Source organism: Haplochromis burtoni, unplaced genomic scaffold, assembly GCF_018398535.1.
Source record: "Haplochromis burtoni strain Fernald_Lab_line unplaced genomic scaffold, NCSU_Asbu1 Contig_28, whole genome shotgun sequence".
Classification (NCBI taxonomy): Eukaryota; Metazoa; Chordata; class Actinopteri; order Cichliformes; family Cichlidae; genus Haplochromis; species Haplochromis burtoni.
The window spans coordinates 2,828,535-2,854,508 of NW_024582389.1; the positions used below are offsets into that span (position 1 = coordinate 2,828,535).

Sequence of the window (25,974 nt, forward strand, 5' to 3'; positions counted from 1 at the left end):
CAAATAAGACAGGTCAGGGTGAAGAAGTGACAGCCAAAGAAAAGCTCACCACAAAACGGAAAAGTTTATATATATAAAAAGAGTTTTGCTCTGAACTGTATTTTATTTCTTGAGAAGACTAATCACTGTAGGGAACCTAATTCCTATTAAGAAGCCTATCTTTCCCATTTTTTGACACAAATCTGGGGTTGGAGGCATTTGATGAACTTGCAATGAATGACCCAAATATGTGATGAAAAACCTTTCCATGTCTTTCCTGTAATTGCTGCTTAGCAGCTGACGTGCACACTGATGCCAGGATATTTGCAGTGTGCCAAAATCAATTGAAATAGTAGCTTCGCCAATTTATTGCCGGGGCTGTGCTTTTCATAAATGTCAGACTGAGACAGATCAGGCAGTTGAATTAGGTTGGATATAAAATTGTAATTATTCAGATCGTTATTATTTGGAGCGGTCTGCAGTTGATTTTGGATGATGTACCCTCTTGATTTGGAAAGTGCTGGATAAGGATGGCAAATAACAGGAAGGGAAGAAAGGCTATATCCCAAACAAAGATCTGATTGATCTGATTTTTAGCTAACTTGTACCACATACCAGTGGTGTATGTGACAGTTATTATCTGGCTGCTTAGTGACATTTCTATAATCCATAATAAGGCACCAAGGACAAGCTCTTTTTCTGTATAGAAAACACTAAATTCTACGCTGGTGTGTCACTTGTAATTTTTAACAAACCTCTCTTTTGACATTTTTGTGTTTTTCTTTTCAGGCTGTCGTTCTTCTGGGGCATCGGGATGAATTTCTACATGGAAATTGCCAAGCTGAGGGCAGCCAGGAGGTTATGGGCTACGCTCATTAAAGACAATTTCCAGCCCAAGAATGCCAAGTCTCTCCTCCTGCGCACACACTGCCAGACCTCAGGCTGGTCTCTCACTGAACAAGTATGAATTGTTTTATTGAATGCTCTCACAGTACGAGGAGATAATTGGCCAACTTTGAGATCCCGAATTGTTAGATTTCTAAATCTGCAAATAAAGACAGAAATGTAAAAATGAAAATTGTAAATGAATTAATCCGTATTAATGTGCCATGTGACCGCTCTCAGGATCCATACAACAATGTGATCCGCACGGTGATTGAAGCCATGGCCGCTGTGTTTGGGGGGACCCAGTCGCTGCACACCAACTCTTTCGATGAAGCTCTGGGCTTGCCCACCGTGAAAAGCGCTCGCATCGCCAGGAACACTCAGATCATCATCCAGGAGGAGTCGGGCATCCCCAAAGTTGCAGATCCTTGGGGAGGCTCGCACATGATGGAGGCTCTCACAGATGATGTCTATAACACTGCTTTGAAGGTTGGTTGCAGGGCCAAAGGCAGTAACCAGAGCGGTGAATTCATTATTGATTAACCATTAACCATTTTTGACCTGAATCTTGTATTGTGCAGGCTTTATTTCTCCTTTGCTCCAAGTGCTCTTGCTGTAGCTTTAGAACAGCAACCCATAATCATAAAGAGATTCTTTTATAGCCGGTCTTTTGCTTTTTATAGTTTATTAAAGACATCGAAGAGATGGGAGGCATGGCCAAAGCGGTAGCCGAGGGAATTCCAAAGCTCCGTATTGAGGAATGTGCTGCTCGTAGACAGGCCCGCATTGACTCAGGTACTGCATAAAGGTGACTTCTTTATAAGGCCTTAAAGCCTCTCTTTCTTTAACCTCCCTCCTGACTTTAATTACTTAAAGCAGTCCTAACATTTAACCTGCCCTCTGCCTGTGCTGCAGTGAAACGGAGAATTTACATCTCAATTCAAAGAGAAAAAAAAGGGATGTCGTTTCAATGTGAATACAGAAAGAAGTGGTTAGCAAATCTCTAAAACCCATATTTTATTCACAATAGAACATAGAAAACATCAAATGTTTCAACTGAGTTTATGTTTTATAAAGAGTATTAGCTCATTTTAAAACATGTCTGAAAAAAAGTTGGGACGGTGGCAACGAAAGGCTGGAAAAGTGTCATTTTGTAACTATCTAGGTTAACTGGCAACAGGCCACTAACATGATCGGGTATAAAAAGAGCATCTTAGACAGGCAGATGTTCATCAATCTCCCAAAACTGATTAGATATTTTTAGAATAATTACATGATCTGCAGAACGTAATATCATCAAATGACTCTGAGAATCTGGAGAAATATCTGTGCGATAGGGACAGGATGAAAATCAAGTCTGTGACACAAAACAGACACGATTCAGTCACTCAGAAATCAGTGCAGCACTTAGTTTCAGAGCACACAGTTTTAGAGCAGCACTTACTCCATCCAGATGTATTTCTTTTTCAGGGAAGGCATTTCATATTTCAGCAAGATGATGCCAAACGGCATACACTGTCTTTCACAACTGTGTGACTTTGTGCTAAATTCATCAGTTGAAAACATTTGAAATATCATGAAACTAAAAAAATACAAGAAAGCAGACCCAGGACTGTTGAGCAGCTAGAATCCTCCATCAGACATAAACAGGACAACAGTTCTCTCCAGCTGCTCGTCTCCTCCGTTTACAGACTGTCGTTAAAAGAAGAGCTGATGCTGCGCAGCAGTAAACATGGCCGTGTCCCAACTTTTTACAGATGTGTTGCTGCCATAACATTCGAAATGAGCTAATATTTTTATCAAACGCTGCACTGTCGCAGTTTACATGTATTTGAAGTTGTATATTTAAAAGGATAACCTTTCTCACTAGATCATAATGATCTTCATTTCTTCTCATCATCGCCCTAATAACTTACCATTTACTTCCTTTGTGTCTGTCATTTATCCTCTGTCATTCTCCTGAATGTTTCAGGCTCAGAAGTTATTGTTGGTGTGAACAAGTACCGTCTGGAGAAAGAGGAGACGGTGGAGGTCCTGGCCATAGATAACACTGCTGTGCGCCAGAAGCAGATTGAAAAACTGAAAAAGGTCAGTGGTACAGTGAACAGCTTGATGAATTGGCAGTATGACAGGTATAATATACGCCTTTCAAAGACACATGCGCCTTTTAATCGGCACAGGAGGGTTTTTTTTTTTTCTTTAAACTGGAAAAAACGGTTTGCAGAGTTTGGGAAACATCAAGGCTTTCTAATCTTCTAATGGTTTTTTAATTTCACAGTTCCAAAACAGCAATGGTCATTCAAAACACTTTATATTATAAGGTTTGCCCTTTAAAGCCTGAAACATGAAATGTTAGAAATAAAAATCTATTTTCCTTTGAACATTGAGTGTTTATTGAACTTTCTCTCACATTAAAAAAAACAAAAAACAAAACACACACACACGTATATATATATATATATATATATATATTATAATATATTTAATATATATAATATATATATAATATAATATATATATATATATATATATATATATATGTGTGTTTCAGGCTCAGAAGTTTTTGTTGGTGTGAACAAGTACCGTCTGAGAAGAGGATATATATATATATATATTATATATATATATATATATATATATATATATATTTTATATATATATATATATATATATATATATTATATAGTTATATATATATATATTATTATATATATATATATATAATATATATATATATATTTTTTTTTTTTTATGAGAAAGTTCAATAAACACTCAATGTTCAAAGGAAAATAGTTTTTTTTTTCTTTGCAGTTACTGCTTAAAAACTTATTTTGCACTTTATTTAGGTATTTGGGAGAAGTCTCAAAAACTTTTGTACTGAATACAATAAACTACCTTGTTGGGTTCAGATCCTACAGCTTTATTTAGGATAGTTACACATTGTGAGACACCGAGCTGTCTGCAAAATGTACTTTTCTACATATGATCCCAGTTTGCTGACATAACCAAGTGATGAATATAAAAATTCATCACGATTTTCCGCACACAAAAATAAGTAAGTAAAAAGTAAGTAACATTTATTTATATAGCGCTTTTCACAGATAAAAATCACAAAGTGCTTTACAACACAAGAAATGGAAATATAAAACAATGTAACAGTAAATAAAACAACAATGTAAAACAATAAAAACAACCTAAGAAGAAATTAATCAAATGCTTTTCTAAATAAAAATGTCTTCAGCTGTTTTTTATAAGAATCAACGTGCAGCGCAGAGACAGTGGAAGACACAACCGTGATGCCGCTGCCTGATTGGCCCGATCACCACGAGTTTTAAAACGAGTGCGCGGTACCACCAGCCGTCTCTGGTCTAATGAACTTAAAGCTCGAGAAGATGAATGCGGTTTCAGCAGGTCAGATAAATATTGGGGAGCTTGACCATGTAGGGCCCTAAAGGTTAGAACTACAATTTTAAGATGAAACCTAAAACTTACAGGCAACCAGTGAAGGGAGGCTAAAACTGGAGTAATATGAGATCTTCTCTTGGTGCCTGTTAAGAGACGTTCTGCAGCATTGTGCACAGTCTGAAGACGATTTAAGGCTGATTTGTTAAAACAAGTAAAAAGACCGTTACAGTAGTCTAAATGGGAAGAAATAAAAGCATGAATAATAATCTCAAGTTCAGGCTTTGACACCATTAGTCTGAGTTTTGAAATATTCCTTAAATGATAAAAACAAAAGTACCCAAACCTGTATAAGTAGTATAAACAACAGCATGATTATGGATGGATTAAAACATATAAGTGCCTTGTTTATATCACATTGCCTCCTTTTCTTTAGGTGAGGGAGAGCCGTGACCCTGAGAAAGCCAAGAAGTGTCTGGCTGCCATTGAGGAGTGTGCCCGAACCAGGGAGGGCAACCTTTTAGCTCTGGCTGTGGAGGCATCAAGAGCCAGGTCAGAACTGACTCAGAAAAGCTCTTTTGATCAGTCTTATGTCTGCGTGAACGCTGCTTCAAAACCTCAGTCAGGCTGCAGTTTTATTCTGGTCTGTTGTTCCTTTGTTAATCAGTGTAAATCGTTTCCTAATCAGTGCCTTCAAATGAGCAGAGTGACCTTTTCCAGCACTAGAAGGGCGATCGTGGCTCAAGAGTTGGGTGTTTGTCTTGTAATCGGAAGGTTGCCGGTTCGAGCCCCGGCTCGGACAGTCTCGGTCGTTGGGTCCTTGGGCAAGACACTTCACCTACCGCCTACTGGTGTTGGCCAGAGGGGCCGAGGGCGCGATATGGCAGCCTCGCCTCTGTCAGTCTGCCCCAGGGCAGCTGTGGCTACAACTGTAGCTGCTTCCACCAGTGTGTGAATGTGAGAGTGAATGAATAGTGGTCCCGAAAAGCGCTATATAAATGCAATCCATTATTATTATTAGATAACTGCTATTAAATGCACCCATCCTGTGTGAATGTATTTACCACTACACTGTAATCCACTCTGTGCTTTTTCTTCAAGGGGTTTTTGTTTTTGGGTAACTTTTAGCACCGGTTTTCAATTTCCTTTCATACCCAAAACTGTTATGTGACAAACCAAATCACGAGGAATAGAAGGTTAAAAGGCGTAAAACACAGAATATAATCGATATATATATAATGTCATCTCTACACACCTGCAGCCTGTTCATGTGCTACAGCTTCTACAATACCAGAGTCTGACTGGTGTGTTCTGATAATCTGCAGCAGGTTATTTAATAGTCATTAGTTACTCTGATATTAGGTTAAGAAGCCGGTCACATGTGAAATTAAACGTTATTGTTACATTATCGACCTTACTCTCTGGTCTTGAGAATTTAATAATGAACTGTGTAACGCTTGGGTGCAATATTATGTGAAGAGTTCACGTGCTAATTGCAGCTTATTTCCTTGGAGGCAGGGGGATAGCCTGACTGGGAACGCTTATAACGGCTTCATATCCGGTTATCTCTAAAAAAACCATTTAAATTCCTTCCAATATGTTTTTTCGTATAAACACAAGTGCCTCGCTAATTTACATTTCAACAGCTGATTTAAAATTAGCAGTAAAATTACGTATCTGTTGCTTTTTTATTACCCTCTGCGGATCAGTGACGACACGAGAGCTCCCATAATTCACAATGAGCATACAGTGATAAAATTTGTTATGCTATAATTAAAAAACAGGCTATTAGTGTATTGAGTGTGGATATCTTAAAATAGTGCTTAATGATTATTTATCACTCGAATCTGCTCCTTTCTGCAGATGCTCTGTTGGTGAGATAACCGAAGCCATGAAGAAGGTGTTTGGTGAACACAAGGCCAGCACCAGGATGGTGAGCGGGGCTTACCGCACTGAGTTCGGAGAGCATGAAGAGATCACTCTGGCCAACAACAGGTAGAAAATAATAGCAATTTATTTCATGACCTTTATAATTTACATGCTAGACTCTCGATTTGCTGATTCAAGTAAAATTCTTCTTCCCCCCCATAAAAAAAACAAACAAAGAGTTGCAGAGTTCAAGAGCCATGAGGGGAGGAATCCTCGATTGCTGGTGGCAAAGATGGGGCAGGATGGTCACGACAGAGGTGCCAAAGTTATCGCCACGGGGTTTGCAGACCTGGGCTTCGATGTAGACATCGGACCACTGTTTCAGGTGAATGTTGTACCAAGGAAATAGGACGTTTTGCTGCCTGTAATGACCTCAATCTGATAATATATGTATCAGAATTGTTTCGTTTTGTTCATTTGTTTCAAAATTCAAATTCAAATTCAAATTTTATTTGTCACGTACACAGTCATACACAGTACGATATGCAGTGAAATGCTTACACAACTGCTCGTGACCTAAAGAAAACAAAAAAGGCTATGAATAAGATAGGAAATAAATATGAAAATTAAAAAGGGTAAATTTAACTAGGAAGGAATAAAATATAAAAATTAAAGTTAAAAATGAAATAACTGTACAACACAAATTAGAATGAAGGGTAAATTTAACTGGGAAAGAATAAGATAAATATATAAATTAAAGTTGAAAATAAAATAACTGTACAACAAAATACACAGTATAGAACTATATAAGAATGTATGAAGAAATATAAATATATATACACAATAACAGCAGCTGTACAAGTATTAAATGGAAATGAAGAAATATAATGTCCAGTGTTGTGCAATCCACATTTGTGTCTTGTGCAGTGCAAATATGCTTAAAGTGATTTAGTGATGAAGTGATTCGATTAGATGACCACGCATCTAATCAAATTAGTGTAAACAAAGTCCAGAAAGTCCAGTGTGTGTGTAAGAACCATGTGTGGGTCAGTACTGTGTGGTGGTGTGATTGAGAGACCGTATCGCCTGCGGGAAGAAGCTCCTCCTCAGTCTCTCTGTGTTGGTCTTCAGGGAGCGGAATCGCTTTCCTGACCTCAGCAGAGAGAACAGTCTGTTGTTGGGATGGCTGAGGTCCTTCACGATCTTCCTGGCCTTGGTCCAGCACCGCCTGCTGTAGATTGAGTGCAGGTCAGGGAGCTCGGAGCGGATGGTGCGCTCAGCTGACCGCACAACCCTCTGTAGAGCTCGTCTGTCCTGCATGGTGCTGTTCCCGAACCAGGTTAAGATGTTTCCCGCCAGGATGCTCTCTATGGTGCACGAGTAAAAGTTCCTGAGCACCTTGGAGGGCAGTGGCAGTGCTCTCAGCTGTCACACTCGAGTGGAAGAGAAGTGTTATTAATATACATACAATACAAAAACTGTAGGCTCAGGGCTCTGAGCTGCAGCAGGCTATGTCGATTGGGTGTCTGCACTAAGTTCGGCATCAATATGGGGCTCCGTGGGGAGCCCGAGACCACCAGGTTGTCTAAGGAGAGGTGCAACTGCGCCCAGGCCACACCCCGCCACATGCGGGTTTTCTGTTATTTGAAGTGTCCGAGGCATTTAAGGTCTTCTTTTGTGTTAAAGAGTAGTTAAAATAATAACTGATGCTCACACCTCAGATTTCTATGTAATGGGAAAGGTTTTGCTCTCTACATAATGCTCTGTAATGTGTAGTACTGACAAGCTACATCAAGAAATGGCGACGAACCCCGACTCCATACCGCAGATGCATATATAAGCTGAAAACATGCTGTTGGCGATTGTCATAACTTATAAAAAATGAATGACATGCGGCTGAAGTCATACAGACCCAATCGCCGCATCTTTGTTGGACAGTTCAAAAGTTCAGACAACCTAAAGGTGCTTATTTAAGCTTCGCCAGATGATCTCATGGTCTGTGTGCATTTTGAATTGAGCCCTACAGCTAATTATGTCACACTTTGTTGGCATGAGTTCGCACCACTGATCACAGGGCTTGGTGTTAAGCTCAGCTGGTGGTAAGTAAAGCGTGGCGTTAAACTGCTGTTATTTTTAGCCCAGCTCATAAAAAAAGACAGAGGGAACTCAAGTATTAATATTCAAGTGTTACGCTGTTTCTGAAAAAACTGGAAAAATTAATCAAGACGACATATCAAATATTGAAACTAAGAGATGTGACTGTGAAATAGGATTTAGAAAACACTCATTAAAAACTGTTGGGAGTGACTTCACGTTGTAATGCTTTACACAGTTGCCTAACAACCAAGAGATCCCCGCTTAGATGGTGGGAGGAGACAAAAATCTCTCTGGGGTTTTGTCAGGAAAAAAATTAAGAGAAATGTATAATGGAAAAATAAATCTAGTAATGTGAGTGTGAGTCTTTTAGAAGTAATGATGGGCTCTGTGAAAGACTGTGTAGGCACAGTCAACAAATTAAAAAATAACATTTCTAGGGAAAAGCCTTTCATTGTTATTAAAATGTGACACATGAAAACAAAAAGACACATTAAGTGATCTTTGGGCATTTTGGCAGTTCTACATAAAAAAATGACATTTTGAGAACAATACAGTAGCAGCATTACTGTTGCATTCATGTTTATTTTCCTCAAATCCTGCCCACCTCACTCTGAGCTGTTTGTGTGTTTTCCTCTTCTTTCCTTCTCCTAAACAGACCCCCCGGGAGGTGGCCCAGCAGGCGGTTGATGCAGACGTTCACTGCGTCGGGGTCAGCACGCTGGCCGCAGGACACAAGACCCTGGTGCCAGAGCTCATCAAGGAACTCCAAAAACTCAACAGGCCAGATATACTTGTCATCTGTGGAGGTGTCATCCCACCCCAGGTAAGCAGTCCATGCATGGTTTCCTTTGGATAATTAAAGCATTCCAGAGGATTTTATCTCCTAATGCGCCTTTTTTTTAGAGCCTGAAATGTAAGTCTAAGATTGTAGGTTTGAAATTAAACAGATAGACGAAAAACACAAGCTATAAATGCTCAAGTGTCTTTCTTTCCATCCCTTTCCTATTAGCTTAATATTTGCTGAACACTTAAATCCTTTTACCTTTCAAGGATTATTGAAGTTGTGGTAATTAATTGACAATATCCATCCCACTCCAGATAATAAAAGTAGAATTACTATTTCGTTTTTTAAGAGTGCATCACCTTTTTAAAGATTAAAACATTTACCAACATTGCCTGAACACCGTGAATCTAAACCGTGTGACGCCTCTGTTTGAATGCAGGACTACGAGTTCTTGTACCACAGTGGCGTATGCGCCATCTTTGGCCCAGGAACCAGGATCCCACAGGCTGCAGTGGAGGTTATTGACAACATTGAAAAGAGCCTGGAAAAGAATCGACAAGCAATGTGAAAGCTAACTGCAAAAAGCGAACTGCTTGTTCAAGCATCTGTACAGGATCAGTGTGACTGGTAGCACGAGGATGTAAAAGAAAAAGCAAGACTAATTGTTACATTTAGTTTTTTGTGTGTTCATTAACAACACTCAAAATGAACAATGCAACGTCAGACAAACCTCAGTAGGATTTGAGTGACGTTTGTTAATGATTTCACCCTTTGCATCATACCTGTGTGTGATCTGTATTGATTTCTTAATCAGTCTGATTATATTACATCTGAAATTCCAGAAAATTCCAGAGTGTAAAAGAAAGCACTTATTATACACTGTTATTCCAATTAGGATTATGATGTGACAGAAATTTGCCCTTTTTTCTTTACAATCCAAGATAAAACACGGGGAAAACCACAAACCTGCTTTGAATGTATTTTTTGAAATGTCTCTGTGTAATTTAATAATGTAGCAGAGTGTGATTAGTGCCAGTGTGGTGGAGATGGATCAATCCTCTTATATAACTTCATCCCTGCCTCTTATTTTCATGGATATGACAGTCCTGTAAGTGGCCTTCTGTCGCTCTGATCTCGACTCTTTGCATCAATCATAAATTTGTTCCGAGGATAAAACCCCGTCACAGTGGTCGGAGTTTATGAAGCCTTTAGAGAAAAGTATTTTTCTGATTGTGACTCTGAATTCGGTTTACTGGTCTTTACTCAAAATAAATACTGTGAACTTTGGAAATGTATAAGCTGAAGCATGTTCTTGCTGTGAAAGGACAAAAGATGACAATTTAGTTGCAGGTGCATAATGGTCTGGTCTGAGTATCTTAGGAACTACTGATTTACTGGGATTTCCACACACAACCATCTGTAGACTTTATAGAAAATGGTGTGAAAAAGAGAAAAATATCCAGTGAGCAGCAGCTGAGTGAAAAGGCCTTGATGATGTCAGAGCTCGGAGGAAAGTGGCCTGCTTTAGCTGATAAGAAGGTAACAAAAAACAAGTAACTTATATGAACTCTTGTTACAACCAAGGTAGTCAGAAGAGCATCTCTAAATGCACAGTGCAGAGTAGAGTTTGCATGGGCTCACCAAAATTGATGAAGATCATAAAAATGCTTCCATTACTGATGAGTCTCAATTTCAGCCCTGACATTTGACTGGGAGGGTGAGAATCTGGCTTAACCTCCTAGGACCTGCCGTCCACATATGTGGACATCACATTTTGGGTTATTTAGACCAAAATACTCAATTTTGCTCTGCATGGGCCTGATATCCACTTACGAGGACTTTATACTGCTACTGTTCTGTCAAAATTTTAAATGAATATCCTCATTTGTGGCTCTCATTTTCTTTAAAACAAAAATAAGGTAAAAAAAAAAAATCTGGTAATTATTTGTTTTTTTTCCGTTCTTCGGGCCCCAATATGCCCAAATATCAAAGAGAAATTAAAAATGCATGTCGTGGAAGAGTCTTTGGAGGATAAACATGAAAGCAGGACTCCGTCCTTCCTGGGTGCAGACTCCTGGTGCTGGTTCAATGGTGTGGGAGACATTTTTGGGCGGCTCCTTGTACCAAGTGAACATTGACACCTCAGCCTGAGTATTTTTGTTTTGAACGTCCATTCCTTCATGACCACAGTGCACCCATATTTTAATGTCACTCACTAGAGTTCAGATCATTGGAAACTGGTTTCTTAACACGACGATGAGTTCACTGTATTCAAATGGCACAGTCACCAGATCTCCACCTGTGGGATTTGGTGGAGCACATGGTTACAGTTTGCATTCTGCTCTCAAGATGACCTTTAATTGAATCAAGGCACATCTGAGCATACTAAGAGGAAAGCAATACATGTATATGAAATACATGCAAATTCACACCCTTCTGCCTTTAATGGATTTATACGTCAGCTGGCGTTGGCGACCTTTATGCCCCGATTTTAACCCTCTCAGGCTCAAATTAAACTTTTTGTTGCTAATGCACAACCAAGTCCTGCAGTGGTACTTCTGAGTAAAAAAAAACCTCATAAAATATGTATGTGGGGTAATCAGGTTGGTAGTTTTTAACTGTTGCAAATCGGCAACGCCTGCCTTGAGAGGGTTAAAACGAGATTAAGAAAACAGACTTAAATGTCAGTCTTCTTTCATTATTCGTGTTGGAGATCGAATGTGTGATTGTCATTTTCCAAGACTTTAATGCATTCATTAAGTGTTTATTTTCAAATATGCACAATCCCTTATATACATAAATATGTTCAGTGTTCAGAACGCTACATTCACAAATCACGATCGTCAACAGTAGTTACAAGTTGCAAGAAATAAAAAAGTCTGTTTGCCACACACAACAAAATTAAAACACCAACTCCAATATCAAAGGCAAAGGGAGTTAACATCAGCTGAAGATTCAGTTCGTGCCACCATTTAAGTCGATGTCTCAACACTAAACCAACCTTTCAAAGCCGAATGAGCTGCAAATGAGGCTCTGTCACAACACACTTGTATTAGAGAAGTGTTTTGAAAATGTAACGCACTTCACATTCTGGCTCCACATTTAAAAACAAGGATGTAGACTATGACTAAAAGCAGCCAGTGTTCATGACTTTGACTGAAAACGAATGAAAGCAAAGCCACGTGTGTTCTGTTAATCAAGAACGAACTCTTTCAGATGCTATCAAACAAAAGGACATCCCAATACAGATATTTACCAGCACACACGGCCACACACTGTTGGCATTAAAGCTACAAAAATAAACAAAACAAAGAAAATTCTGTCTGTCATTTTAATTTCATGAAAACAAGATAAACTCCAAAGAGAGGGATCCTGTCCCAGATGACGCTGGGCGAGACGCACTGGACCGAGATAGAAAGAGATACCAATACAGTACGTGCTCACAACATGGGTGTTGTCAGAAGCACTGATTAAACCATGCATATGTCAGGTTGCTGAAATAACAGTACAACACAATACCTATTTAACACATACAGTAACTGCCTGTGCTGTTCCAGAAATAAAATGTCAGTCAAAAATATGATTGTGGGTTTTTTTTTTCAGGAAAACCAGATCAAATATCTCAAAATAATCACAAACCAATTCAAATACACGTGTATACTGAACCTGAATCATTAAAGTGGACCTATCCTGCTCATTACTAGTCTCGTATTTTTAATACCTAACTTAATACCTAGCTCTTGCTTTCCACATTTCACAGTTCAAAAACGACCCTCCATTTAAGCCAGCTTTCTTCTGATTGGCTGCCGCTCTCAAATGTGCTACTGTTCTCGCAGTGAGATCTGTGTGTCTGAGATATGGAGGAGAATTAGGGCCACCGAAAAGAAAAAAAAAGTGGGCACATCTTTTTTTTTCTTCAGCTATTCTTGGTTAAAAGTTAAAAGGGAACATCAGGCTGAAATGTGCCGAGTATTTGGAAACACTGGGAAAGTGTAGCATCTATTGAAAGTTTGTAGCATTGGGCATTTGGTTTTTATATCTATAAACTGGATGGAAAAAACAACCTTCCCCTATAATAATGCATTCCCACTGGTAACAGCCTGTGGGAAACACTGCAGTAAAATGTGGTGACAACAATAAAAAGAGTGGCCCTAAGTTTTGATTGTTCAAAACCTACATTGCTGCAGAGTGCACATTTGCACGGTTTGAGTATATGTCGCAGTTGATTGTCTTCTCACTCCCCTGCCTCTTTCACATCTCATTGTGTTTGTGTGTATATGTAGTAAATAACAAAAAGATGTTTACTGTGGTGAGATCTTCAAGGGCACGGGTGTGCTCAGCAGCTCTGTCTCTGAAACGTCTCTCATAGCAGGGTTTCACCAACTGTAAGCACAAATTTGACTCTATATTACAGCTTTTGTTGGCTCCACATTCACAGCATTTAATACATTGTGCAAACACATCCTCCCACATGTCATGGCCAGTCAGAAAAGGGCCAAGTATTACCCTGCTGTGGTATAATACCACACACCGTTTGGAAAGAAACAAACAAAAAAACTTCTGTCTGTCTTGATAACACATTATTTTCAGTCTTTGTTCTCAAGTGTGCTCCAAAAAACAAACCAGTCTTTCAACCCAAAGTCACTGACTTGGATTCTGTGATCTCCTGCAAGGTAGATCGTGGTTGTTCTTTGGGCTTGATGCTAGCACTAACCATGTAAATATTGTTGTCACTGATCGTGTTGGAGACTTTGCACGGCTTACAACATAAACACAGCCACGACAGCTGATTGACCTCCCTTTTGAAGCTTTGGCTGAAGAAGTAGTAGATCACAGGGTTGTAAACAGTAGAGCTCTTTGCAAACATGCATGGCAGCAGGCTGACTTCAGGTGGGATGGTGCTGCTGTCACGGAAAATGGACCACAGGCTTACCAAACCGTAGGGTGTCCAACAGCATATAAAGCCTATACTGATCAAAACAGCAATCTGAAATAAAACAGGAGGATAAAGTCAGCAAAAAACTCTCAAAGTCGATGAAAACAAAGACAAGGCAAGAATTTCATTGGATTATGATTGGGAGCGTCACTGATTTAGTTATGGTTAGAAAAAAACCCTATCAATTCTCAGGTTTTACATATTGGGACATAATAAGAATGATCTGGTTCTTAGAAAGTCTTAAAATGAGGTAAATAACAACTTCAGGTACAGCAACACATCACATAATGCATCATGGCATTACTTAATAAAAACTAAGCCTAAATGCAGAAGCCGTGTGTGAAAAACTGACCAACCAAAGGACAATCAAACCATGGCAGCACAGCTTATGTTTGCAAATAGGGTCTGAGCAAACCATGTGACTTCTGGAACAATGTTTGGAGAGAGGAGACTAAACTGTAGATGTTTGGTCATACAGCACAGCACCACATTGGTGAAAACCAAACACCTCATACCAACTGTCAAGCACGGTGGTGGCAGGTTCATGATTTGGATTCATTTTCTTGCCACAGGACTTGGACACCTTGCAGTCACTGAGTTAAGCATGAAGTAGCTGTACACCAAAGTGCTCTAGAGTCAAGGTTGAGGCCATTTGTCTGATGGAAAATGAGTCGTGCAACAGGACAGTGATCCCAAACACGGCAGCAAATCTCCAAAAGAATGGCCGAAGGCACACAAATCAAGGTGTAGCAATGGTCCAGTCAAAACTCAGACCTCAACTCAAAATAAATTCTGTGGTTTAACCTTAAAGGAGCTGTGCATAAACAAATACCTGCAAACCTCACTGAACTGAAAGAAGAGTGAGACAAAATTCCTCCTCAGCATTGTGATAGACTGAAAAAGTCATACAGAAAACCATTTGATGTAATTGCTGCTTAAGGTGCTTCAGCATCGATGGTAAATGGCTTGTATTTGTACAGTGCTTTTAGTCCCTAAGGACCCCAAAGCGCTTTACACATCCAGTCATCCACCCATTCACACACACATTCATACACTGGTGATGGCAGCTACATTGTAGCCACAGCTACAGGGGCGCACTGACAGAGGCGATGGGGTTTTCCTAATTTTTTGACACACTGCTTCTGCACTGTTGCTTAGGTTTTGTTCAATAAATAATGACATGGTGTAATATGTCATATGGTTTACCTAATTTTAAGACCTGATAAGGACCAGTTCTTTTTAGTGCATCTTAATTAAACCATAGACAGAAGGTATGCTTACATTTGGCTACAGATTGTGAGACTTGTGGGTGTAAAATGGATTGGCTTAAAGTTTTCAACAACGAGGTTAAATGTGCTTTTCAGTCCTAAAAAAATTAAAATGAACTGATTCTGAGAAAGGAATAGGAGGGAACTTAACTAACATCAAGCCATTGGTTGACCAAACCACAGGGTATAGTGCTGACTGGATGAACCGTCTCTCTCGATGATCACATATTCAACAATTTTCAGAATTTTAACCCTTTAAAGCAAACTACAGTTTCAGATCTTTATAATCTTCAGTAAAGAGCGACTCACTAGTAACAGCCTCCGATGGAGCTTGACGATGTTGGGGATTCTGTGGCTGTTGTGCATCGACTTTTTGTAGGTGAAATAGAGTTTGATGGCGATGCCAAAGTAGCAGCAGAGGATGATGACAGTAGGCATGACCAGGTTGAAGAAGAACAGGGAGATAACAAAAGAGAATCCCTCATATTTCATCTGGCCCCAGGCAAGTGAGCAGGACAGGCCAAAGGGTTCTGGGCCGTATCGACCCCAGCCCACTATGGGAAACAGAGCCCAGATCAAAGCATACAGCCAGGACCACAGGCACAGCATCTTCACCTTCTTCCAACTGATTTTCTCCCCTGCAGTGAGAAATAAAGAGAACATTTGCTTTCTCCTTCTTATATGCAGTTAAATGGCAGAGCTTAGATAAGATCCTATATTTCTTAAATCACATATCACATGCATAGAAATAATTTAGTTTTATTTATTAAACACCGAAACACAAAAACAGTTGCCTTTATGTTAAAACGCAAAAACTCTGTTACACAGTTACACTGAAAACAGGTTTAAACATATGGACGTGAGCGAGATGTTTCTACCTTCAAACAATTAGAAAACATTGCGGATGGTATGTAATACAAAGGTAAGAAGATTTTTATTTCCATTAATTCTCTTTTATATTTGACAGCATGGCTCTCGTCTGTGACCTCTGCCGGTTCTATGCATACATGAAAAGAGGCAGATGTGGGAAGAGCATCTTTGGAAACAGTATTTTTGTCAGCCCTGAATTACTTACTAGGTGACTGCAGGTTGAGGGACACAATCAAGCGCACAACAGCCAAGATGGTGAGGTTCATGATGCTGGCCATGCCAAAGAAGAATCCTGCCAGGCCATAATAGACACAGGAAACATCTCCCCCAAGCCAGCGATGGCTCCAGGCAGACGCCACAGCTAGAGGGTACATGGTGACAGCTGCTCCCAGGTCTGTCATGGCTAGATTCACACTCAGCAGCTCCGGCGGTTTCATCCTGGACGACCTTTTGAATGCCACGATAAGGACTTGCAGGTTTCCCACAATGGAGAGCACAGCTGGGATACAGAGGAAGAGGAGAAGATGATATAATGAATAGAAGTCTAGCTACACAAACACACATGCCGTCTGCAAAGGTGTTTAAAGTGGTTGATGCCTTTGGATGCATATTAATCGTGCGTTAAATTACGTCAAATTTGTCCTTTAGCTGTTAGATGATTTAACAACAACAATAATCAGCATTCACTGGCCTTGATTGCGGTACGTGTGAGGTCCACATTACTGTTCCCCTGTGTCTGAAAAAGTGCATATAAGCACATATACTGACACACAGGTTAAACACACAATGAGTGCATTAACAATGATCCTGATCTGTGTAAAGACACAAGACTCTGGATGGATGTTGGATTTGAGTGCGACCACACGGTCGTTACATCGTTTATTGAATCCACGGTAGAGGTTTAACTAAGGAAGAAGGACAGCTTTACCCACTGGCTGCCTGCAAATGACACACAATGCTAATCTTTTTAAACAGCCTCACAGCCCATTACAAAATGATTTGACCTTTTCTTTTATAATGGAAGGTAAAAGTCAGGCGAGCACCTAAGTGCAGCTTCAAGGTTTGTGTGAGGTGCTTTTTTATTACTAGTTTACACGCTTAGACCACAATTCAGAGATAAATACGTCACTTTTTACTCCTCTATATTTATTTATTATCTTCTGTAAAATAATTGCTGCAAAATCACATCTGCAGCACAGTTTAAAATGAATAAATAAATAAATCCATCAGTAGGAAAACGTTACAATGTACTGTTTTAAAGGAAGGAATTTTCTTTTTTGGGTATCTTTTGACCACACATTGATTTTTTTCCATTCTCTATTTACAGAAATCTTAATGAAATCTTAAAAAAAAAAACAGATAAGGTAGTGTTAGTTGTTGTTTCTGACTCTATCCTCTCGTCTCCCTGCATTTCTGGAGCAGACGTATAAGACGGAGACGGAGATAAGGTGAAGCATTTTGCACATCAGTTTCCACACCTCAGGCAAATCTGTGTTTCATTAAACTCACTATGACATTTGCCCCATTAAACCTTTAGGGGATTATTTTCCTGATAAACACAAGATGTTTTTGAAATAGGCCAACCAGCATCTGACCATAGCCTGAAGAACTATTCACGTCTGCCGTTTAGTCTAAAGGCCAATAAGGATATTACTTAAAACATTGTACGTCTATTTGAGCTATCTGAACAATACTGTTTTTATCACACTGTTAAATATTCACATATAAGGGTAATCTTTTACCTCTGACCTCTCAGTAATACAGAAAACAACCACAGAAAGAAAACCGTAATGTTAGGGCATTGGCAGGCGCTCAAAGCTGAAAATAATACTTATTTCTTTCACATTTCAAGCAGAAAGAAGTCATGATTACGTCAGACACAGATTAACGCTAACTCTGTTGCCTCTCTTTTGTTTTCCTCAGCACAAAGCCGCCATTGTATCTCTCAACAGGTGAACTTGACCTTGCCTAGCAGCCTTGCACATGAAGAAAGTTTGTAAGACTGTAAGCTTGTATTCACTGGAGTGGGTGATTCGATGAATTTCCTGCCAGATCGGTGAAATTGGTGAACGTATACGGTGATTATCGCTGTGATTAGTGTAGAAAGAAGAGCTTCTGTTTTTGGCAGAGAACAAAAGGACAACAAAGGTTTAAAAAATCACCGATGTGGGGAAATAACCATGGTGATTACACCTTTTCTCAGAGATGGGATTTTTAAAAAGGAGGCACAAATATTTGTTGCTAGATCAGCTTTTGATGCCGGTCTCACAGTCATGGTAAAGCAATGGCTAAGAGAATGAACTGATGAGGATGGATAATATCTAAAAAGAAAAGTGACAATAAAATGTTCTGCAGGGGAGGAGAGAAGTGTACATATTGTGTTGAAGTGCTTTTAAAGTGCTCACGTATAATCAGCTTTCTTCACAGCCTCCGCAGTGTTGAACTGTGAGGTTCGGTTGGTAGATTTGGATCAATGTCCGTGTATTTCAGAGAGATAGCTGTCATGACAACACCTGCAGACTGTTAGGTGGCATTCACCTCTAGAGCAGTAATAGAAATGTGACTGACTAAGAATCCATTAACTGATGTCAAAAGGTGGAGAACATGAAAAATGTGAAAAATGTCCAGATGCTGAATGATGACCTGCTGAGCTTCAGGCTGTAATTAGAGCTAGCTTATAGAGTGCCACGTCTGCTCCTTGGCTTGAACATGAAACAGTTTCCAGAGGTGAGGATTATTCCTGAGCAACCTCAGCTTAGAGCACTGTGTACTTTCCTCTCACTCTCTTCTACTGTGGGTAATCTTCTTAACCTTTCCCCGTAAACTAGAACACCAAGAAACTCCTTTCCTGCACCTGCTTCTGTCTTAGCACTTGAAGGACTACTTTAATGTTGCAGAAGTCCATTGTCTTAAGAGGAGTTCAGCATTATGGCCGCATATATTTTTAAAATCAGACATCATGAGTGAGAGGTCTTGGTAGCCAGGGGCTCCGCTCCTGGCAGACCAGCGTGTCCTGGATCTCCTGGGCAGATCCAGGACACGCTGGAGAGGTTTTATCTCACAGCTGGCCTGGGAATGCCTTGATGTTCCTCCGGATGAGCTGGAGGAGGTGGCTGGGGAGAGGGAGGCTTGGGATTCTCTGCTTAGACCCCTGTGACCCGGGCCCTGGATAAGCGGAAGAAGATGGATGGATGGATCGATGAGTGAGAGGTGGATCAAGCTCATAAGTTGAAGACACTTATAAGGTAGTAATTTCTCAGTTACAGGTTCAATAAGCCCTAAAGGATCCTGCTTTTTTTTCTGTTTGATTCTAAATCATACTGGAGGTTACAACATGAACATAATGTTTATTTAATAAGAGTTGAAACAAGCAATTAAACCATAAACTGATTAGAAAGATTTTTTATTGAGGTTTTATTAAATCAAGTGATGAGCCGTTTCCCGACTTTCCTTGACTTCATACAATATTTCGCCCACCTACTGGCTGTTAGATAGCAGGTATACATTGTTTTCATATAACGTTCATGCTCTGTCTTGCTAAACAAAATATTGCATTGATTTTTTTTGCTGGAAGCAACCTCAGGGAAACAACCAGATGACAAAACTAACAGCATAAATGCACTTCTGTGTATATCCAGCACTAAGACAGACTCCTTCGTCGTGAAGGGAGATTCTCTGACAGTCTCCCTACACAGGAACTCTTGATTTTATGTAAGATCTCCTTTGGGACTTTTTAAGCTCAAAGCCCAGTGACCCGATCAACTTCCAGCTCACTGCAAATTACTTTCAAGTGGCTTTAACTGCTCTCTGCAAACAAAAAAGAATCAATGGCGGCATGTAACATCATCCCATATGTCTGCAAATAGAGTTTGTCTTAGCTACACACCCACTATCTCATGATTGAATTAATGGCTGGAGGAGTTATGTTTAGAAAACCCACATTATAACCAGTTATAATACAAATGAGGGAAGGGTTATGAAATACAGACACACAGTCACATTAATTCCACCCACCACATCAGTGATTAACCCCAGGGAAAATTCTGTTTTACCACTTGCTTTATGGATTTGGTTGATGGTTAGAAGAAGAGTGCGTGCATTATGTTGTGGAGGGGAATAAAAAGTCAGACAGGATCATGAGTTTGAAGCTGAAAATTGTATAGGTGACGATGAATGTGCATATGCCCCACAAGTTAAATGTTAGTTACACGAGAAAGAGGAATTCTACACTAACTTAGATGAAGTGGTAGAGAGTGTCGCCAGGGGGAGAGGGTGGTGATGGTTTAAGAAGACAGAGGCAGAAGGATTTCTCTCCTCAACAGACGGTGGTGGATTTTTTTCTGTGGTGAACACATGCTTCAAGAAGAGGGAGGAACATAGGGTGACGTGTAAGAGTGGAGGCCGCTGGACTAAATCCTGGAGAAAGTGTAATGTGAAAGAGAAAAGAAACTGCAAGCTGGTGTGAGGGAAGAATGTAGCTCGGCAGATGGACAGTAGTCTGTAGGACGACTCTGGAAGGAGAGGAAGTGAGTGAATTAAATGGAGGAGGTTAAAGAAGGTAAAATGTTACACAGAGTAGTTGGGTGGTAGGTAAGAGATAACAGATGGCTGGGACAGTACAACTGAAGTGGTGAGAGAAACTGCCAAGAAGGTGTTTAGTGTATCCTCTGAGCAGAAGGAAGAAGACTTGGTGGTGGAACGAGGCTGTGCAGGAAAGTATTCAAAGGAACAGGTTAGCAAAGAAAAAGTGGGATAGTCAGGGAGATGCAAAAAATATACAGGAGTACTGGGAGGCTATGCACACAGCAAAGAGAGGGGTGGCAAAGGAACGGACTTTAAGTGCGTTGTATGTGGACACTAAGAAAGGAAAAAAAGATTTGTATCAATTGGCTAGCAAGAGATTGAACTGGAAAGGACGTGCAGGAGGTTAGGGTGCTTAACCCTGGAGAACCCATGGGGTCAGATCCGACCCCATTGGTTTACTAGGGAACCCATGGGGTCAAATTTGACCCCATTGGTTCTCCAGGGTTAAAGATAGAGGAAGGAGTACTATTAAGGAGCTGATGAACGAAGAAAATGAGAGGAGCCCTCACTTCCTCCTGACTAATCCTCTGCACTTCCTGATTCAGTAACTGCAGAGGATTAGTAATGAGGAAGTGAGGGCAGCTATGAAGAGGATGAAAAGTGGAAAGCTGGTTGGTCCAGATGACGTCGCTGGTTGGTCCTGTGGAGCTATGGAGATGTCTAGGAGAAAGCACAGTGGACCAGGTTGTTTAACACTGATTCCAGTTTTTATGAACAAGGAGGACGTGCAAAGCTGTAGGAGCTACAGGAGGATTAATGAGCCATACAATAAAGACATGAGAAAGAGTTGTTGAAGCTGCATGGTGCACTGTCTTCTTTCAATATGGAGAAGGTTTGGACACATGCAGATGAAGCACATGGATATAATGGCGAACGGATGCTGAGCATGGAGCTGCCAAACTGAAGGAAAAGAGGAAGACTGCACAGAGATTCATGGATGTAGTGAAGGAATACATGCAGAATGGTGATGTGACAGAGAGGAAGGGGTGAGGTGGAGGCAGATAATCCAGCGTGGTGACCCCTAAAGGGAGCAGACAAAAGAAGAAGCAGTAGGTTTGACAACACGTGTCCCTCCTGGACAGACTGGATGTGAGAAAGACCTGTAGAGATCCAACTGCAGCAGCATTTGTGATCTATGGATACACACAGGGGTAAATGAAAAGGGGTCAATTATATAGTGGTATGACAGCCCTTACTGTTAGATTTAGACAGACAGATGAAGAGGCTGTTTTCATCCTAATCCATACATTGTCTACTGGTACAGCATCGACACGTAGGAGAAGAAGTAACAGCGTGTTTTATATTTAGCGTGACTTTTGCTTAAAGGTCACAACATGGGACAATGTAAAGACGCAGCTCCTTTTTTTTCACGGGTACAAAGTTTGATGATTTTATTTGAGTTAAGCTACAACATTAATAGAAAGGATGGGTAGTTCTAAGAGTCTTCCTCCCACTGCACTGTCGCTTTTTGTTTGTAAAAATTGTAAAAAGATGTAAAAGCACATCTGCAAAGGATACACCTGTGGATCCTTGACTATAGCTTCCTTGGCAACCATTTGCCCACCAGGCTGAACAGACTGAGGAACTAAAACATCCTTCAATGTGGAATAATGAGACTGACATCCAGGTCACAGGAAAAAAAACGGAGGACAGAGGGAACAAGGAGGTGCAAATTACAGAAATGAGAAAATCCCTTTGTGGTCCCGTCGTTGTGATTGTCTGCCCCACCTTAACTGCATCTGCCTCTGCTCTTGTTTAATCATCCCTCTGTGTCTGTAGTCTTGTTCATGGTGTTTCATGCTCCTGTTCCTCATGCTGCTCATCAGACGTTATCTCTGACTCTTTTAGTATCCTTAACTGTTCGTGCAAGTCAAATCACTGGTCATCCTTTTGTTTGGGTCCCCTGTAGACCTCGCCCCGGTAAAGGTCTTTAGTGTTTAACCCTCACAGATAAACATAGGATCCTTTTGTTTCTAAGCAGGCACGCTTTAAACAATGCAAGGGCTAATTTGAATCCAAAGGGAATTAATTTTCTCTTTTTAATCTTTGGCCATTCTGCACAAAGTCAAGGGTGTAGACACTGTGTGGGAACATCAGGATAAAGGGACTGTACTACAAACAGTTGGAGTAGAATGGTTTAGAATAGGAAGTCAATCGGATTACTTTAATGCAGCTGTAGCTAACTTGGTCTTCTACCATTATTAGGGGGGAATTCAAACTGTTACTAAACTTTTCTTAGCCTTTTAGCAGCTTTTATGAGTGTGCACATGGACATCTCCCTGCACACATGTGCTGTTTTTCTGTTGCTGTGATGTGACTATGACTTCAATCACTGGATATAATTTGTCTGTATTTGTGTGAAATTTTCTGGGAAGAAACTTGCCTCATAACCAGAAGCAGAGCGATGGTGTCGGGACTGATTTCAGTGGAAGTGATTGATTAAGCCCTATATAGTGTATTTCCCCCCCTGTGGGCAGCAGAGAACCGAACAGAAATGAAATCAGACCAGGCTTTGTATTAATCATCCAGCATCAAAACACAGCACGGTTTATCTTTCTCTAACTTCTCTTAGCTTGCATTATTTATCCAGCTTCCCTGTAGCACAATCTGTCAGACTACAGACTACAGCCCATCTATGTTTTTATCTCAAAGCATTGCAAAGCATTGCTGTCCTCCCAATCCCACCACGTCACCACCTAAAAACACATGAAAGGCCAGCTACATTCTGAAATCATGTTTGATTTAAATTTCTAAATGCAAAATGCAGCACAAAAATAAAATAAGGCACACATTTCTCATGCTGGATAACAGAAAGATCAGCAGGAGGTGAATGTGGTTCCCAGACAGAACAACTACACCAGCTGTTTTTGTCCATTAGAAGAACCAATTCAATACATCAAACCTCAAACATTTGGATTATGAACCTCTGCTGCTTTGCTTCATAAATCCTGCCATCAGTGGATGAAAGAACCAGTGGTCTTTGTCCTCGGCTGCTATTCTCCACCCTCTATTATGTCAATCTATCAGTCTATCTTTGGTTGTGCAGTAGACTTACTGCTTAATGATGCATTTCCAGGCAGATAAACTGTGCGAAATAGCAGGAGGATGACTGAGTCTCTGTGCTTCTGTCCGTCTTATTGATCAGGAGATCACAGTAGCTTTGTGGAGATTTCTATGTTTTTAAAGGCTTTACCAGCAGGCTGGACACCAGAATTATCCCTGCACTGAATTCTCACATTAAGTCTGCACATGCACAGACAGACCACAGGCCCTTTGGTCTCTCACCTGATAAGTGCCCCTTTGGTAAGATTTTTTTCTTCCCAGTTTCTGTCTGGCGTCATTTCAAATTTTCATTTTAAATATGGCCCCTGGCATCAGTTCTCAATAAAAAGCAGGAAATGCCTCGCAGCTGTGTTTCCATAATTCTTCTAACCCTCCTGCACCCCAGCACCTCCTTCCACCTTTCTCTGTCATCACAGCCACTGCACGCATTTGGAGCACCTTGAGGAGTAGCATCCTCTCTGACCTCCGTTCATTGGTGACAGGCAGGTAATGATAAGTGAATGATGGTAGTGTTTACCTCGGCCTCGTCCATGTCTGTCACTGTAATGATATATAATATCCCAAACATAAGTAATAATAACCTCCTCCACCCCCATCCTGAAGGCTGTAGTTTTTCTTTTAAATAAACTATTTTAGTAAACACAGAATCGAATATCTTATATAAAGGGCGGCATACAAGGTTGAAGACTTACTTCTGTCACTTAGGATTATTCTGAAGGTTATATTATATATTCTCTGAAACCTAAGACCACTGTTCTCCTTACCTGACTGTACCAAACAGATTTCATGCAAATACACTACACACCACACAAACTTACTCTAACCTTGTAAATGACGGTGTGGAGGGTGGGTGTGGGAGATTTCAGATTTAAGCAAAATGTTAGGTCTCCTGTGACTTTGCAAAACGTCTGTCACAGTTTTCGGTCCGCTGACTTTATTCTGTTCTGCACGCATTTTCAGTATCATGAGATTATATTTTTTTCCCAGTATTTTCTCAGAAAGCTGCTTTGAACTCATGTGAGCAAAATGGATTATAAAAAAAAGATCACGCTCTTTTAATTCAGTTTAGGTCTCCAAAGCCGGGAGAATAAGTCAATGCTATTGAAGAGTACATTCCAAGACAGGATTAAGATGATCAGAGATGGGAAGCATTCAAAAACCATAAACTGTCATTGTTTCTACTTTAAGTGCGATTTTCAACTTACTTAAGACCAGCAGGTAGCAGCCCGTGCCGATGTCCAGCGCCGGTGATAAAGCAGAGGTGTACTTATCCATGAAAACAATGATCAGTAACCAAGATAAAAGAAAAGTGATCCTCATGCGATCCCGACGAAGCGGAGAAGAGTCAGACTGCGCCTCTGCTGCTGCTGCGCTCCGGTGTCAGAGGCATCTGTCCTCAGGAATGAAGCTGAGACGCGTACCGGCTGAAGCCTCGTGCCTGCAGCCAGCGTGTGTTGTCAGGGCGATGATGCATAAAGAGAGGATCATCCAGCGTCTCCAGTGCCGTGGTGTCACTGAGCGTTAGATGTCAAAACGGGAAAACAGGTTTATGTTAGCTTCAGGTTGACTTAGGTGGGAGTGGAGAGAGTGTGGGAGCTAGCCAGAGACCACAAAGTAAATAAATAAATATACAAGTAAAAAAAAAAACCTCAACCTTTTACCAATTAGACACAAAATATCCTGTTCTCAAATTTTGCTTTGTTGTTTTCAGTGAAGTATCTGAAAATCCCCTTTATGTAAATGGAGTCAACAAAATATTTATTGTATCATTATTTCTTCTGGTAGAACAAAGATAATTGTTTCTGTGTAGACAAGATAAGAAAAAGTCCCCCAAAATAAACACAAATAAATACACAATAAATACAAAAATAAATACAGAAAACAAATACAGAAAAGGGACTAATTTCAGCTATCACTTTTAGGCTAATAGACATAAAAGTTGAGGGGGCAAGGCTCTAGAGCAGGGGGCAGCTGCCCCCCCTTGCCCCACTGTAGATCCGGCCGTACAGTTAACTTTTGCTTACTCAGAGTAAGACTGCAATGTAAAATTACACAACATGAACTGCTATAATATGTAGCACGAGATCCATTAAAAACTGGCACAGTAGATTTAATAACTTAATCGTTGAAATGCTCATCGTTAAAGTGGTGGTTAAAATTACCAAAGCAATTTTGCCTCTGTACATAACCACAATGCATTTTAAATAAACTTTTGTGTAAACAGTTTTCAGGGGATG

At 40.3% G+C, this 25,974-nt stretch overlaps 2 protein-coding genes across 2 annotated transcripts in view; one reads left to right on the plus strand and one right to left on the minus strand.

Moving 5' to 3' along the window:
• Positions 1-10,311, plus strand: part of mmut (methylmalonyl CoA mutase) — a 24,441-nt gene extending 14,130 nt beyond the window's left edge. Inside the window, exons 5-13 of the mRNA XM_005917736.2 lie at positions 769-940; positions 1,105-1,353; positions 1,548-1,659; positions 2,837-2,952; positions 4,703-4,818; positions 6,130-6,261; positions 6,373-6,520; positions 8,888-9,055; positions 9,456-10,311. Of these exons, the coding sequence (XP_005917798.1) occupies positions 769-940; positions 1,105-1,353; positions 1,548-1,659; positions 2,837-2,952; positions 4,703-4,818; positions 6,130-6,261; positions 6,373-6,520; positions 8,888-9,055; positions 9,456-9,584 (1,342 nt within the window). The 3' untranslated portion in view covers positions 9,585-10,311. The remainder of the gene's footprint in view (positions 1-768; positions 941-1,104; positions 1,354-1,547; positions 1,660-2,836; positions 2,953-4,702; positions 4,819-6,129; positions 6,262-6,372; positions 6,521-8,887; positions 9,056-9,455) is intronic.
• Positions 10,312-11,630: 1,319 nt separating this feature from the next.
• On the minus strand, positions 11,631-25,265 carry opn8b (opsin 8, group member b). The gene is made up of 4 exons (XM_005917781.3): positions 24,943-25,265; positions 16,296-16,589; positions 15,530-15,858; positions 11,631-14,003 (listed from the first exon to the last, which is right to left on the minus strand). The coding sequence occupies exons 1-4, from the start codon at positions 25,055-25,057 to the stop codon at positions 13,647-13,649; spliced, it is 1,095 nt and encodes a 364-aa protein (XP_005917843.1). The 5' UTR covers positions 25,058-25,265; the 3' UTR covers positions 11,631-13,646.
• Between the last annotated feature and the right edge of the window lie 709 nt (positions 25,266-25,974).

What these genes read in the sequence shown, in the direction of transcription:
- opn8b (XM_005917781.3), bottom strand. Translation starts at nt 25,057, where the DNA reads ATGAGGATCACTTTTCTTTTATCTTGGTTACTGATCATTGTTTTCATG. An exon ending in CTGCTACCTGCTGGTCTTAA is followed by an intron (nt 16,590 to 24,942) that starts GTAAGTTGAAAA and finishes TCTGTATCCCAG; the next exon opens with CTGTGCTCTCCATTGTGGGA. An exon ending in TCCATCGGAGGCTGTTACTA is followed by an intron (nt 14,004 to 15,529) that starts GTGAGTCGCTCT and finishes GTTTTATTTCAG; the next exon opens with ATTGCTGTTTTGATCAGTAT.